A 17,593-nucleotide genomic window follows, 5' to 3' on the forward strand; every position below is an offset into this window, starting at 1 on the left:
ATACAGATAAATAAACCACCACCCTCAATACAGATAAATAAACCACCACCCCCAATACAGATAAATAAACCACCACCCTCAATACAGATAAATAAATCACCACCCCCAATACAGATAAATAAACCACCACCCCCAATACAGTTAAATAAACCACCACCCCCAATACAGATAAATAAACCACCACCCTCAATACAGTTAAATAAACCACCACCCCCGATACAGATAAATAAATCACCACCCCCAATACAGATAAATAAATCACCACCCTCAATACAGATAAATAAATCACCACCCCCAATACAGTTAAATAAACCACCACCCTCAATACAGTTAAATAAATCACCACCCTCAATACAGATAAATAAATCACCACCCCCAATACAGATAAATAAACCACACCCCCAAAACAGTTAAATAAACCACCACCCTCAATACAGTTAAATAAATCACCACCCTCAATACAGATAAATAAATCACCACCCCCAATACAGATAAATAAATCACCACCCCCAATACAGTTAAATAAACCACCACCCCCAAAACAGTTAAATAAACCACCACCCTCAATACAGTTAAATAAATCACCACCCTCAATACAGATAAATAAATCACCACCCCCAATACAGTTAAATAAATCACCACCCCCAATACAGATAAATAAACCACCACCCCCAATACAGTTAAATAAACCACCACCCCCAATACAGATAAATAAACCACCACCCTCAATACAGATAAATAAATCACCACCCCCAATACAGATAAATAAACCAACACCCCCAATACAGATAAATAAACCACCACCCCCAGTACAGTTAAATAAACCACCACCCCCAATACAGATAAATAAACCACCACCCCCATTACAGATAAATAAACCACCACCCTCAAGACAGATAAATAAACCACCACCCCCAATACAGATAAATAAACCACCACCCCCAATACAGTTAAATAAACCACCACCCCCAATACAGATAAATAAACCACCACCCCCAATACAGTTAAATAAATCACCACCCTCAATACAGATAAATAAACCACCACCCTCAATACAGTTAAATAAACCACCACCCCCAATACAGATAAATAAACCACCACCCTCAATACAGTTAAATAAACCACCACCCTCGATACAGTTAAATAAACCACCACCCCCGATACAGATAAATAAATCACCACCCCCAATACAGATAAATAAACCACCACCCTCAATACAGATAAATAAACCACCACCCCCAATACAGATAAATAAACCACCACCCTCAATACAGATAAATAAACCACCACCCTCAATACAGTTAAATAAATCACCACCCTCAATACAGATAAATAAACCACCACCCTCAATACAGTTAAATAAATCACCACCCTCAATACAGATAAATAAACCACCACCCTCAATACAGTTAAATAAATCACCACCCTCAATACAGATAAATAAACCACCACCCTCAATACAGTTAAATAAACCACCACCCCCAATACAGATAAATAAACCACCACCCTCAATACAGTTAAATAAACCACCACCCTCAATACAGATAAATAAACCACCACCCTCAATACAGTTAAATAAACCACCACCCTCAATACAGATAAATAAACCACCACCCTCAATACAGTTAAATAAACCACCACCCCCAATACAGATAAATAAACCACCACCCTCAATACAGATAAATAAACCACCACCCTCAATACAGTTAAATAAACCACCACCCCCAATACAGATAAATAAACCACCACCCTCAATACAGTTAAATAAACCACCACCCTCAATACAGTTCAAAAAACCACCACCCTCAATACCGTTAAATAAATCACCACCCTCAATACAGATATATAAACCACCACCCCCAATACAGTTAAATAAATCACCACCCTCAATACAGATAAATAAACCACCACCCTCAATACAGTTAAATAAACCACCACCCCCAATACAGATAAATAAACCACCACCCTCAATACAGATAAATAAACCACCACCCCCAATACAGTTAAATAAATCACCACCCTCAATACAGTTAAATAAACCACCACCCTCAATACAGATAAATAAACCACCACCCTCAATACAGTTAAATAAACCACCACCCCCAATACAGATAAATAAACCACCACCCCCAATACAGTTAAATAAACCACCACCCTCAATACAGATAAATAAACCACCACCCCCAATACAGTTAAATAAACCACCACCCCCAATACAGATAAATAAACCACCACCCCCAATACAGATAAATAAACCACCACCCTCAATACAGATAAATAAATCACCACCCCCAATACAGATAAATAAACCACCACCCTCAATACAGTTAAATAAACCACCACCCCCAATACAGTTAAATAAACCACCACCCCCAATACAGATAAATAAACCACCACCCCCAATACAGTTAAATAAACCACCACCCTCAATACAGATAAATAAACCACCACCCCCAATACAGATAAATAAATCACCACCCCCAATACAGATAAATAAATCACCACCCCCAATACAGATAAATAAACCACCACCCTCAATACAGATAAATAAACCACCACCCCCAATACAGTTAAATAAATCACCACCCTCAATACAGATAAATAAACCACCACCCTCAATACAGTTAAATAAACCACCACCCCCAATACAGATAAATAAACCACCACCCTCAATACAGTTAAATAAACCACCACCCCCAATACAGATAAATAAACCACCACCCTCAATACAGATAAATAAATCACCACCCCCACTACAGATAAATAAACCACCACCCCCATTACAGATAAATAAACCACCACCCTCAATACAGATAAATAAATCACCACCCCCAATACAGATAAATAAACCACCACCCTCAATACAGATAAATAAATCACCACCCCCAATACAGATAAATAAACCACCACCCCCAATACAGATAAATAAACCACCACCCTCAATACAGATAAATAAATCACCACCCCCAATACAGATAAATAAACCACCACCCCCATTACAGATAAATAAACCACCACCCTCAATACAGATAAATAAATCACCACCCCCAATACAGATAAATAAACCACCACCCTCAATACAGATAAATAAATCACCACCCCCAATACAGATAAATAAACCACCACCCCCATTACAGATAAATAAACCACCACCCTCAATACAGATAAATAAATCACCACCCCCAATACAGATAAATAAACCACCACCCTCAATACAGATAAATAAATCACCACCCCCAATACAGATAAATAAACCACCACCCCCATTACAGATAAATAAACCACCACCCTCAATACAGATAAATAAATCACCACCCCCAATACAGATAAATAAACCACCACCCTCAATACAGATAAATAAACCAGCACCCCCAATACAGTTAAATAAATCACCACCCTCAATACAGATAAATAAACCACCACCCTCAATACAGTTAAATAAACCACCACCCCCAATACAGATAAATAAACCACCACCCTCAATACAGTTAAATAAACCACCACCCCCAATACAGATAAATAAACCACCACCCTCAATACAGATAAATAAATCACCACCCCCAATACAGATAAATAAACCACCACCCCCATTACAGATAAATAAACCACCACCCTCAATACAGATAAATAAATCACCACCCCCATTACAGTTAAATGAACCACCACCCTCAATACAGATAAATAAACCACCACCCCCAATACAGATAAATAAACCACCACCCTCAATACAGTTAAATAAACCACCACCCACAATACAGTTAAATAAATCACCACCCCCATTACAGATAAATAAACCACCACCCTCAATACAGATAAATAAATCACCACCCCCATTACAGTTAAATGAACCACCACCCCCAATACAGTTAAATAAACCACCACCCTCAATACAGTTAAATAAATCACCACCCCCATTACAGTTAAATGAACCACCACCCTCAATACAGATAAATAAACCACCACCCACAATACAGTTAAATAAACCACCACCCTCAATACAGTTAAATAAACCACCACCCCCAATACAGATAAATAAACCACCACCCTCAATACAGATAAATAAATCACCACCCCCAATACAGTTAAATAAACCACCACCCTCAATACAGATAAATAAATCACCACCCCCATTACAGTTAAATGAACCACCACCCTCAATACAGATAAATAAACCACCACCCCCAATACAGATAAATAAACCACCACCCTCAATACAGTTAAATAAACCACCACCCACAATACAGTTAAATAAATCACCACCCCCATTACAGATAAATAAACCACCACCCTCAATACAGATAAATAAATCACCACCCCCATTACAGTTAAATGAACCACCACCCCCAATACAGTTAAATAAACCACCACCCTCAATACAGTTAAATAAATCACCACCCCCATTACAGTTAAATGAACCACCACCCTCAATACAGATAAATAAACCACCACCCACAATACAGTTAAATAAACCACCACCCTCAATACAGTTAAATAAACCACCACCCCCAATACAGATAAATAAACCACCACCCTCAATACAGATAAATAAATCACCACCCCCAATACAGTTAAATAAACCACCACCCTCAATACAGATAAATAAATCACCACCCTCAATACAGATAAATAAACCACCACCCCCAATACAGATAAATAAATCACCACCCACAATACAGTTAAATAAACCACCACTCCCAATACAGATAAATAAATCACCACCCTCAATACAGTTAAATAAACCACCACCCCCAATACAGATAAATAAATCACCACCCTCAATACAGATAAATAAACCACCACCCTCAATACAGTTAAATAAACCACCACCCCCAATACAGATAAATAAATCACCACCCTCAATACAGATAAATAAATCACCACCCACAATACAGTTAAATAAACCACCACCCCCAATACAGATAAATAAATCACCACCCTCAATACAGTTAAATAAACCACCACCCCCAATACAGATAAATAAACCACCACCCCCAATACAGTTAAATAAACCACCACCCCCAATACAGATAAATAAACCACCACCCTCAATACAGATAAATAAATCACCACCCTCAATACAGTTAAATAAACCACCACCCTCAATACAGATAAATAAACCACCACCCCCAATACAGTTAAATAAACCACCACCCCCAATACAGATAAATAAACCACCACCCCCAATACAGATAAATAAACCACCACCCTCAATACAGATAAATAAACCACCACCCCCAATACAGATAAATAAACCACCACCCCCAATACAGATAAATAAACCACCACCCCCAATACAGATAAATAAATCACCACCCCAATACAGATAAATAAATCACCACCCTCAATACAGATAAATAAAACACCACCCTCAATACAGATAAATAAACCACCACCCCCAATACAGATAAATAAATCACCACCCCAATACAGATAAATAAATCACCACCCTCAATACAGATAAATAAACCACCACCCCCAATACAGTTAAATAAATCACCACCCCCAATACAGTTAAATAAACCACCACCCTCAATACAGATAAATAAACCACCACTCTCAATACAGTTAAATAAATCACCACCCCCAATACAGTTAAATAAATCACCACCCCAATACAGATAAATAAATCACCACCCTCAATACAGATAAATAAATCACCACCCCCAATACAGTTAAATAAATCACCACCCCAATACAGATAAATAAATCACCACCCTCAATACAGATAAATAAATCACCACCCCAATACAGATAAATAAATCACCACCCTCAATACAGATAAATAAACCACCACCCCCAATACAGTTAAATAAATCACCACCCCCAATACAGTTAAATAAATCACCACCCTCAATACAGTTAAATAAACCACCACCCCCAATACAGTTAAATAAATCACCACCCTCAATACAGTTAAATAAACCACCACCCCCAATACAGATAAATAAATCACCACCCTCAATACAGATAAATAAACCACCACCCCCAATACAGTTAAATAAATCACCACCCCCAATACAGTTAAATAAACCACCACCCTCAATACAGATAAATAAACCACCACCCCCAATACAGATAAATAAATCACCACCCTCAATACAGTTAAATAAACCACCACCCCCAATACAGATAAATAAACCACCACCCTCAATACAGATAAATAAATCACCACCCTCAATACAGATAAATAAATCACCCACCCTCAATACAGATAAATAAACCACCACCCTCAATACAGTTAAATAAACCACCACCCTCAATACAGATAAATAAACCACCACCCCCAATACAGATAAATAAACCACCACCCCCAATACAGATAAATAAACCACCACGCTCAATACAGTTAAATAAACCACCACCCCCAATACAGATAAATAAACCACCACCCCCAATACAGATAAATAAACCACCACCCTCAATACAGTTAAATAAACCACCACCCCCAATACAGATAAATAAACCACCACCCTCAATACAGATAAGTAAATCACCACCCTCAATACAGTTAAATAAACCACCACCCCCAATACAGATAAATAAACCACCACCCTCAATACAGATAAATAAACCACCACCCTCAATACAGTTAAATAAACCACCACCCCCAATACAGTTAAATAAACCACCACCCCCAATACAGATAAATAAACCACCACCCTCAATACAGTTAAATAAATCACCACCCTCAATACAGATAAATAAACCACCACCCTCAATACTGATAAATAAATCACCACCCTCAATACAGATAAATAAACCACCACCCTCAAAACAGTTAAATAAACCACCACCCCCAATACAGATAAATAAACCACCACCCTCAATACAGATAAGTAAATCACCACCCTCAATACAGTTAAATAAACCACCACCCCCAATACAGATAAATAAACCACCACCCTCAATACAGATAAATAAATCACCACCCTCAATACAGATAAATAAACCACCACCCTCAATACAGTTAAATAAACCACCACCCTCAATACAGATTAATAAATCACCACCCTCAATACAGATAAATAAACCACCACCCCCAATACAGATAAATAAATCACCACCCTCAATACAGATAAATAAACCACCACCCCCAATACAGATAAATAAATCACCACCCTCAATACAGTTAAATAAACCACCACCCTCAATACAGATTAATAAATCACCACCCTCAATACAGATAAATAAACCACCACCCCCAATACAGATAAATAAATCACCACCCTCAATACAGATAAATAAACCACCACCCCCAATACAGATAAATAAATCACCACCCTCAATACAGATAAATAAACCACCACCCCCAATACAGATAAATAAACCACCACCCTCAATACAGATAAATAAACCACCACCCTCAATACAGTTAAATAAACCACCACCCTCAATACAGATAAATAAATCACCACCCTCAATACAGATAAATAAACCACCACCCCCAATACAGATAAATAAATCACCACCCTCAATACAGATAAATAAACCACCACCCCCAATACAGATAAATAAATCACCACCCTCAATACAGATAAATAAACCACCACCCTCAATACAGATAAATAAATCACCACCCTCAATACAGATAAATAAACCACCACCCCCAATACAGATAAATAAACCACCACCCCCAATACAGATAAATAAATCACCACCCTCAATACAGATAAATAAACCACCACCCCCAATACAGATAAATAAATCACCACCCTCAATACAGATAAATAAACCACCACCCTCAATACAGATAAATAAATCACCACCCTCAATACAGATAAATAAACCACCACCCCCAATACAGTTAAATAAACCACCACCCCCATTACAGTTAAATGAACCACCACCCACAATACAGATAAATAAATCACCACCCCCAATACAGATAAATAAACCACCACCCACAATACAGTTAAATAAACCACCACCCCCAATACAGATAAATAAACCACCACCCACAATACAGATAAATAAACCACCACCCACAATACAGTTAAATAAACCACCACCCCCAATACAGATAAATAAACCACCACCCACAATACAGTTAAATAAACCACCACCCCCAATACAGTTAAATGAACCACCACCCACAATACAGATAAATAAATCACCACCCCCAATACAGATAAATAAACCACCACCCACAATACAGTTAAATAAACCACCACCCCCAATACAGATAAATAAACCACCACCCACAATACAGATAAATAAACCACCACCCACAATACAGTTAAATAAACCACCACCCCCAATACAGATAAATAAATCACCACCCCCATTACAGTTAAATGAACCACCACCCCCAATACAGATAAATAAACCACCACCCACAATACAGTTAAATAAACCACCACCCTCAATACAGTTAAATAAACCACCACCCCCATTACAGTTAAATGAACCACCACCCTCAATACAGATAAATAAACCACCACCCTCAATACAGATAAATAAACCACCACCCACAATACAGATAAATAAACCACCACCCCCATTACAGTTAAATGAACCACCACCCCCAATACAGATAAATAAACCACCACCACCAATACAGATAAATAAACCACCACCCCCATTACAGTTAAATGAACCACCACCCTCAATACAGATAAATAAACCACCACCCTCAATACAGATAAATAAACCACCACCCACAATACAGATAAATAAACCACCACCCCCATTACAGTTAAATGAACCACCACCCTCAATACAGATAAATAAACCACCACCCTCAATACAGATAAATAAACCACCACCCACAATACAGATAAATAAACCACCACCCCCATTACAGTTAAATGAACCACCACCCCCAATACAGATAAATAAATCACCACCCCCAATACAGATAAATAAACCACCACCCCCAATACAGATAAATAAACCACCACCCACAATACAGTTAAATAAATCACCACCCCCAATACAGTTAAATAAACCACCACCCACAATACAGATAAATAAACCACCACCCCCAATACAGATAAATAAACCACCACTCTCAATACAGTTAAATAAACCACCACCCCCAATACAGATAAATAAACCACCACCCTCAATACAGTTAAATAAATCACCACCCCCATTACAGTTAAATAAACCACCACCCCCAATACAGATAAATAAACCACCACCCACAATACAGATAAATAAATCACCACCCCCATTACAGTTAAATAAATCACCACCCCCAATACAGATAAATAAACCACCACCCACAATACAGTTAAATAAATCACCACCCCCAATACAGTTAAATAAACCACCACCCACAATACAGATAAATAAACCACCACCCCCAATACAGATAAATAAACCACCACTCTCAATACAGTTAAATAAACCACCACCCCCAATACAGATAAATAAACCACCACCCTCAATACAGTTAAATAAACCACCACCCCCAATACAGATAAATAAACCACCACCCACAATACAGTTAAATAAATCACCACCCCCATTACAGTTAAATAAACACCACCCCCAATACAGATAAATAAACCACCACCCTCAATACAGTTAAATAAACCACCACCCACAATACAGTTAAATAAATCACCACCCCCAATACAGATAAATAAACCACCACCCCCAATACAGTTAAATAAACCACCACCCACAATACAGTTAAATAAATCACCACCCCCAATACAGTTAAATAAACCACCACCCTCAATACAGTTAAATAAACCACCACCCACAATACAGTTAAATAAATCACCACCCCCAATACAGTTAAATGAACCACCACCCACAATACAGTTAAATAAACCACCACCCCCAATACAGTTAAATAAATCACCATCCCCAATACAGATAAATAAACCACCACCCACAATACAGTTAAATAAATCACCACCCCCAATACAGATAAATAAATCACCACCCCCAATACAGTTAAATAAATCACCACCCCCAATACAGATAAATAAACCACCACCCACAATACAGTTAAATAAATCACCACCCCCAATACAGATAAATAAATCACCACCCCCAATACAGTTAAATAAATCACCACCCCCAATACAGATAAATAAACCACCACCCACAATACAGTTAAATAAATCACCACCCCCAATACAGTTAAATGAACCACCACCCACAATACAGTTAAATAAATCACCACCCCCAATACAGATAAATAAACCACCACCCCCAATACAGTTAAATAAACCACTACCCCCAATACAGATAAATAAATCACCACCCCCAATACAGATAAATAAACCACCACCCCCAATACAGATAAATAAATCACCACCCCCAATACAGATAAATAAACCACCACCCCCAATACAGTTAAATAAACCACCACCCCCAATACAGATAAATAAATCACCACCCCCAATACAGTTAAATAAACCACCACCCTCAATACAGTTAAATAAACCACCACCCCCATTACAGTTAAATAAACCACCACCCTCAATACAGTTAAATAAACCACCACCCCCATTACAGTTAAATAAACCACCACCCTCAATACAGTTAAATAAGCCACCACCCCCAATACAGATAAATAAACCACCACCCCCATTACAGTTAAATAAACCACCACCCTCAATACAGTTAAATAAGCCACCACCCCCAATACAGATAAATAAACCACCACCCCCATTACAGTTAAATAAACCACCACCCCCAATACAGATAAATAAGCCACCACCCTCAATACAGTTAAATAAACCACCACCCTCAATACAGTTAAATAAATCACCACCCTCAATACAGTTAAATAAACTCCCACCCCCAATACAGTTAAATAAACCACCTCCCACAATACAGATAAATAAACCACCACCCTCAATACAGTTAAATAAACCACCACCCTCAATACAGATAAATAAACCACCACCCACAATACAGATAAATAAACCACCACCCCCAATACAGATAAATAAACCACCACCCCCAATACAGTTAAATAAACCACCACCCTCAATACAGATAAATAAACCACCACCCTCAATACAGATAAATAAACCACCACACCCATTACAGTTAAATAAACCACCACCCTCAATACAGTTAAATAAACCACCACCCCCATTACAGTTAAATAAACCACCACCCCCATTACAGTTAAATAAACCACCACCCTCAATACAGTTAAATAAACCACCACCCTCAATACAGTTAAATAAGCCACCACCCCCAATACAGATAAATAAACCACCACCCCCATTACAGTTAAATAAACCACCACCCTCAATACAGTTAAATAAGCCACCACCCCCAATACAGATAAATAAACCACCACCCCCATTACAGTTAAATAAACCACCACACCCAATACAGTTAAATAAACCACCACCCACAATACAGATAAATAAACCACCACCCTCAATACAGTTAAATAAACTCCCACCCCCATTACAGTTAAATAAACCACCACCCACAATACAGATAAATAAACCACCACCCTCAATACAGTTAAATAAACCACCACCCTCAATACAGTTAAATAAACTCCCACCCCCATTACAGATAAATAAACCACCACCCTCAATACAGATAAATAAACCACCACACCCAATACAGTTAAATAAACCACCACCCACAATACAGATAAATAAACCACCACCCTCAATACAGTTAAATAAACTCCCACCCCCATTACAGTTAAATAAACCACCACCCTCAATACAGTTAAATAAACCACCACCCCCAATACAGTTAAATAAACTCCCACCCCCATTACAGTTAAATAAACCACCACCCACAATACAGATAAATAAACCACCACCCTCAATACAGTTAAATAAACCACCACCCTCAATACAGTTAAATAAACTCCCACCCCCATTACAGATAAATAAACCACCACCCTCAATACAGATAAATAAACCACCACCCTCAATACAGTTAAATAAACTCCCACCCCCATTACAGTTAAATAAACCACCACCCACAATACAGATAAATAAACCACCACCCTCAATACAGTTAAATAAACTCCCACCCCCATTACAGTTAAATAAACCACCACCCACAATACAGATAAATAAACCACCACCCTCAATACAGTTAAATAAACCACCACCCTCAATACAGTTAAATAAACTCCCACCCCCATTACAGATAAATAAACCACCACCCTCAATACAGATAAATAAACCACCACCCTCAATACAGTTAAATAAACTCCCACCCCCATTACAGTTAAATAAACCACCACCCACAATACAGATAAATAAACCACCACCCTCAATACAGTTAAATAAACTCCCACCCCCATTACAGATAAATAAACCAGCACCCTCAATACAGATAAATAAACCACCACACCCAATACAGTTAAATAAACCACCACCCACAATACAGATAAATAAACCACCACCCTCAATACAGTTAAATAAACTCCCACCCCCATTACAGTTAAATAAACCACCACCCACATTACAGATAAATAAACCACCACCCTCAATACAGTTAAATAAACCACCACCCTCAATACAGTTAAATAAACTCCCACCCCCATTACAGATAAATAAACCACCACCCTCAATACAGATAAATAAACCACCACACCCAATACATTTAAATAAACCACCACCCACAATACAGATAAATAAACCACCACCCTCAATACAGTTAAATAAACTCCCACCCCCATTACAGATAAATAAACCACCACCCTCAATACAGATAAATAAACCACCACACCCAATACATTTAAATAAACCACCACCCACAATACAGATAAATAAACCACCACCCTCAATACAGTTAAATAAACTCCCACCCCCATTACAGTTAAATAAACCACCACCCACAATACAGATAAATAAACCACCACCCCCAGTACAGTTAAATAAACCACCACCCTCAATACAGTTAAATAAACTCCCACCCCCATTACAGATAAATAAACCACCACCCTCAATACAGTTAAATAAACTCCCACCCCCATTACAGATAAATAAACCACCACCCTCAATACAGTTAAATAAACCACCACCCTCAATACAGTTAAATAAACTCCCACCCCCATTACAGATAAATAAACCACCACCCTCAATACAGTTAAATAAACCACCACCCTCAATACAGATAAATAAACCACCACCCTCAATACAGTTAAATAAACTCCCACCCCCATTACAGATAAATAAACCACCACCCTCAATACAGTTAAATAAACCACCACCCCCAATACAGATAAATAAACTCCCACCCCCATTACAGTTAAATAAACCACCACCCCCATTACAGTTAAATAAACCACCACCCACAATACAGTTAAATAAACCACCACCCCCAATACATTTAAATAAACTCCCACCCTCAATGCAGATAAATAAACCACCACCCCCAATACATTTAAATAAACTCCCACCCCCACTACAGTTAAATAAACTCCCACCCCCATTCCAGTTAAATAAACCACCACCCCCATTACATTTAAATAAACTCCCACCCCCACTACAGTTAAATAAACTCCCACCCCCATTACAGTTAAATAAACCACCATCCTCAATACAGTTAAATAAACTCCCACCCCCATTACAGATAAATAAACCACCACCCTCAATACAGATAAATAAACCACCACACCCAATACAGATAAATAAACCACCACCCTCAATACAGTTAAATAAACTCCCACCCCCATTACAGTTAAATAAACCACCACCCACAATACAGATAAATAAACCACCACCCTCAATGCAGTTAAATAAACCACCACCCTCAATACAGTTTAATAAACTCCCACCCCCATTACAGATAAATAAACCACCACCCTCAATACAGATAAATAAACCACCACACCCAATACATTTAAATAAACCACCACCCACAATACAGATAAATAAACCACCACCCTCAATACAGTTATATAAACTCCCACCCCCATTACAGTTAAATAAACCACCACCCACAATACAGATAAATAAACCACCACCCCCAATACAGTTAAATAAACCACCACCCTCAATACAGTTAAATAAACTCCCACCCCCATTACAGATAAATAAACCACCACCCTCAATACAGTTAAATAAACTCCCACCCCCATTACAGATAAATAAACCACCACCCTCAATACAGTGAAATAAACCACCACCCTCAATACAGTTAAATAAACTCCCACCCCCATTACAGATAAATAAACCACCACCCTCAATACAGTTAAATAAACCACCACCCTCAATACAGTTAAATAAACCACCACCCTCAATACAGTTAAATAAACTCCCACCCCCATTACAGATAAATAAACCACCACCCTCAATACAGTTAAATAAACCACCACCCCCAATACAGATAAATAAACTCCCACCCCCATTACAGTTAAATAAACCACCACCCCCATTACAGTTAAATAAACCACCACCCACAATACAGTTAAATAAACCACCACCCCCAATACATTTAAATAAACTCCCACCCTCAATGCAGATAAATAAACCACCACCCCCAATACATTTAAATAAACTCCCACCCCCACTACAGTTAAATAAACTCCCACCCCCATTACAGTTAAATAAACCACCACCCCCATTACATTTAAATAAACTCCCACCCCCACTACAGTTAAATAAACTCCCACCCCCATTACAGTTAAATACACCCCCCCCAACTACAATTAAATAACCCCCCCCCCATTTCAGTTAAATAAACCCCCCCACCCCCCACTACCGTTAAATAAACCACCCCCCCCCAACTACAGTTAAATAAACCACCACCCCCCACTATAGTTACGTAAACCCCCACACCCCCACTGCAGTTAAATAAAACCCCACCCCCACTGAACTCTACTCTTATCCGCCTTTCCACTTCACTTTCCTCCTGTAAAACACTCCTTAAAACCTCCCTCTTTGACCGAGCTTTTGATCATTTGCCCTAATGGCTCCTTCTGTGGCTCAGCCTCATATTTTATTTCAGAACACTGCTGTGAAACACTTTGAAGTTGCTGTATAAATACAGGTTGTTGTTGTTGTTTTTTAGGCCCTAAACTCTGGAATTCTATCCTTAAGTCTTTCTGCCTCTCTACTCTGTTTCTTTCTTGAAGACGCTTTTTGAAACCTATCTCTTGGACCAAGCTTTTGGTCATTTGTCCTCATATCTCTTTATGTGGCTCGGTATGAGTTTTTGCTTGAATATGCTCCTTTGAAGGAGCTAGCGATATTTTACTACATTAAAGGTAGTACATAAATACAAGTTGTTGTTGTCACTCTTGTTATCAGGAGTCAGATGGAAGTGAATTGTGTCCTACACATTTCTGTCATCTGCCGACTATTTATTTGTATTTTGCCGTTGTTCCTTTTGGAGTTGTTTAGTGGCACTGACCTTACACCACTGGGGCGCTTATTCACAGGCCTCTGTCAGTGGTAGTCGACCTATAGTGCGTCCAGGAATGCCTTGAGTGGCATGATCCTCCCTCTCTCTAGGAAGTATCTGGGCTCCACACAGCTGAAATAAGATGACTGCTATCTGTGGTCTTATTGAGCCTCCTCTGTGGTATTTTGGCCTTCTCACTGCGATGTATTGGGCCTTTTGCTGTGGTGTATTGGGCTTCCATAGCAGTCCTCAAATAGAATCATGAAGATATGTGTTGTGTTTAGTTTAACTGTAACCCTGTGTCTTTCTCCTAGGTATATGATAATGAGAGAATGCTGGCATGCAATCCCATCACAGAGGCCAACGTTCAAACAGCTAGTCGAGGATCTTGACAGGGTCCTGACGGTGACGTCAACTGAGGTCAGTCTTTTAATTCAAATAAATACTCAGAGAAAGGATTAAGAGGTTAATTAAAGTGAATTTAAATTAAACAATTAATAACACTTAAAATTGCTCAAGAATGCTACTATTTCTTTGTTTCATTGATTTATGTGCAATTCCCGAAAAAGTTATCAGACTTCTTCTTCTTTGGTCTCCTTGTCTTGAGAGACAATGGGTAAGCGCCTGGAGGTGGTCAGTGGTGTGTGGAGCAGCGCCTGGAGTGGATATAAAGGCCAATTCTAGAGTGACAGGATCTTCCACAGGTGCTACAGATAAAATTGGTTGTCGGGGCTGTTACACAGTTGGCTCTCCCCTTGCGCTTTTGTCTTTTTTCCTGCCAACTGCTAAGTCTCTTCGACTCGCCACACTTTAGCCCCGCCTTTATGGCTGCCCGCCAGCTCTGGCGAATGCTGGCAACTGACTCCCACGACTTGTGATCAATGTCACAGGACTTCATGTCGCGTTTGCAGACGTCTTTAAAGCGGAGACATGGACGGCCGGTGGGTCTGATACCAGTGGCGAGCTCGCTGTACAATGTGTCTTTGGGGATCCTGCCATCTTCCATGTGGCTCACATGGCCAAGCCATCTCAAGTGCCACTGACTCAGTAGTGTGTATAAGCTGGGGATGTTGGCCGCCTCGAGGACTTCTGTGTTAGAGATACGGTCCTGCCACCTGATGCAAAGGAGGCAGCGAAGATGGAATGAATTGAGACGTCACACTTGGCTGACATACGTTGTCCAGGCCTGAAGACTCTTAAATGTTAAGGTGTTTTGTGCTACTTCATGTTTATTTGCTGCAAACTGAGTGTTGTTGAAGCAGCAAAGAAATCTTTGCCCAGTTAGTAAATTGATCGCCACCCCCTCCAACCCCGCCAAACTCAGCAGAAAATACAACCGTGGACATGCCTGATTTTGTCATCAACACCCACATACGCTTTGCCTGGCAGAGATCACCAGATACCATTCAGGAGCAGAAACCATGGCCAACTTTTGCTTTGCAACACCCAAGAGACCGAATTTAGTTGTAAGAAAAACAAGAAGGATTTGTATTAATGTAGTGCTTATCACACTGTCCCAAAGCACTTTACAGCCAGTCAAGTACTTTTTGGAAGTATAGTCCTTGTTGTAATGCAAGATCCCACAAACAGCATAAGAAATAGGAGCAGGAGTACTGTACAGCCCCACAAGCCTGTTCTGCCATTCAATACGATCAGGGCTGAATTTCTGCCTCAACTCCACTTTCCCGCTCACCCCCCTATCCCTTCATTCCCTGAGAGACCAAAAATCTGTCTATCTCAGTCTTAAATATACTCAATGATGGAGCATCCACAACTCTCTGAGGTAGAGAATTCCAAACATTCACAACCCTCTGATTGAAGAAATTTCTCCTCATCTCAATCCGAAATGAAAGACCTCTTGTCCTGAGACTGTGCCCCCATGTTCTAGATTCCCCAGCCATGGGGGAAGCAACCTCTCCATGTCTAACCTTTCAAGCTTCTTCTAAATCCCAGAGAGTGCAGGCCCAATTTACTCAGCATCTCATCATGGGACAACCCTGTCATCCCAGAAAGCAATCTGGTGAACTTTTGCTCTAACAACTCCAAAGCAAGTATATCCTTCCTTAGATATAGAAGCCAAGGGTGACATTTTATGCTCCCCTCCATGGTGAGTTTGAAGGCGGGGAGAGCATCAAATCGGGTGGGATGGTGGCGGGAGAGGGACCCTGCCACCATCCTGCCTCCACCAAAATTTGGTCCCAGGCGGGAAAGCCTATGAACAGCCTTCCCACCCTTCCGCCAATTGAGGCTCTTAACTGGGTAATTAATCTCTAATTAAGGGCCTGTTCCTCTC

The 17,593-nt window shown here is 39.4% G+C and overlaps 1 protein-coding gene across 9 annotated transcripts in view; it reads left to right on the forward strand.

Annotated features, from left to right (window-relative positions):
* LOC137369084 (fibroblast growth factor receptor 3-like) overlaps window positions 1-17,593 on the forward strand; it is a 262,049-nt gene that overhangs the window by 235,507 nt on the left and 8,949 nt on the right. For all 9 annotated transcript variants that reach the window (XM_068029736.1, XM_068029727.1, XM_068029752.1 and 6 more), the window contains one exon: window positions 15,615-15,720. In XM_068029736.1, the coding sequence (XP_067885837.1) occupies window positions 15,615-15,720 (106 nt within the window). The remainder of the gene's footprint in view (window positions 1-15,614; window positions 15,721-17,593) is intronic.

This window comes from Heterodontus francisci, chromosome 1 (assembly GCF_036365525.1).
Source record: "Heterodontus francisci isolate sHetFra1 chromosome 1, sHetFra1.hap1, whole genome shotgun sequence".
NCBI classification, from domain to species: domain Eukaryota; kingdom Metazoa; phylum Chordata; class Chondrichthyes; order Heterodontiformes; family Heterodontidae; genus Heterodontus; species Heterodontus francisci.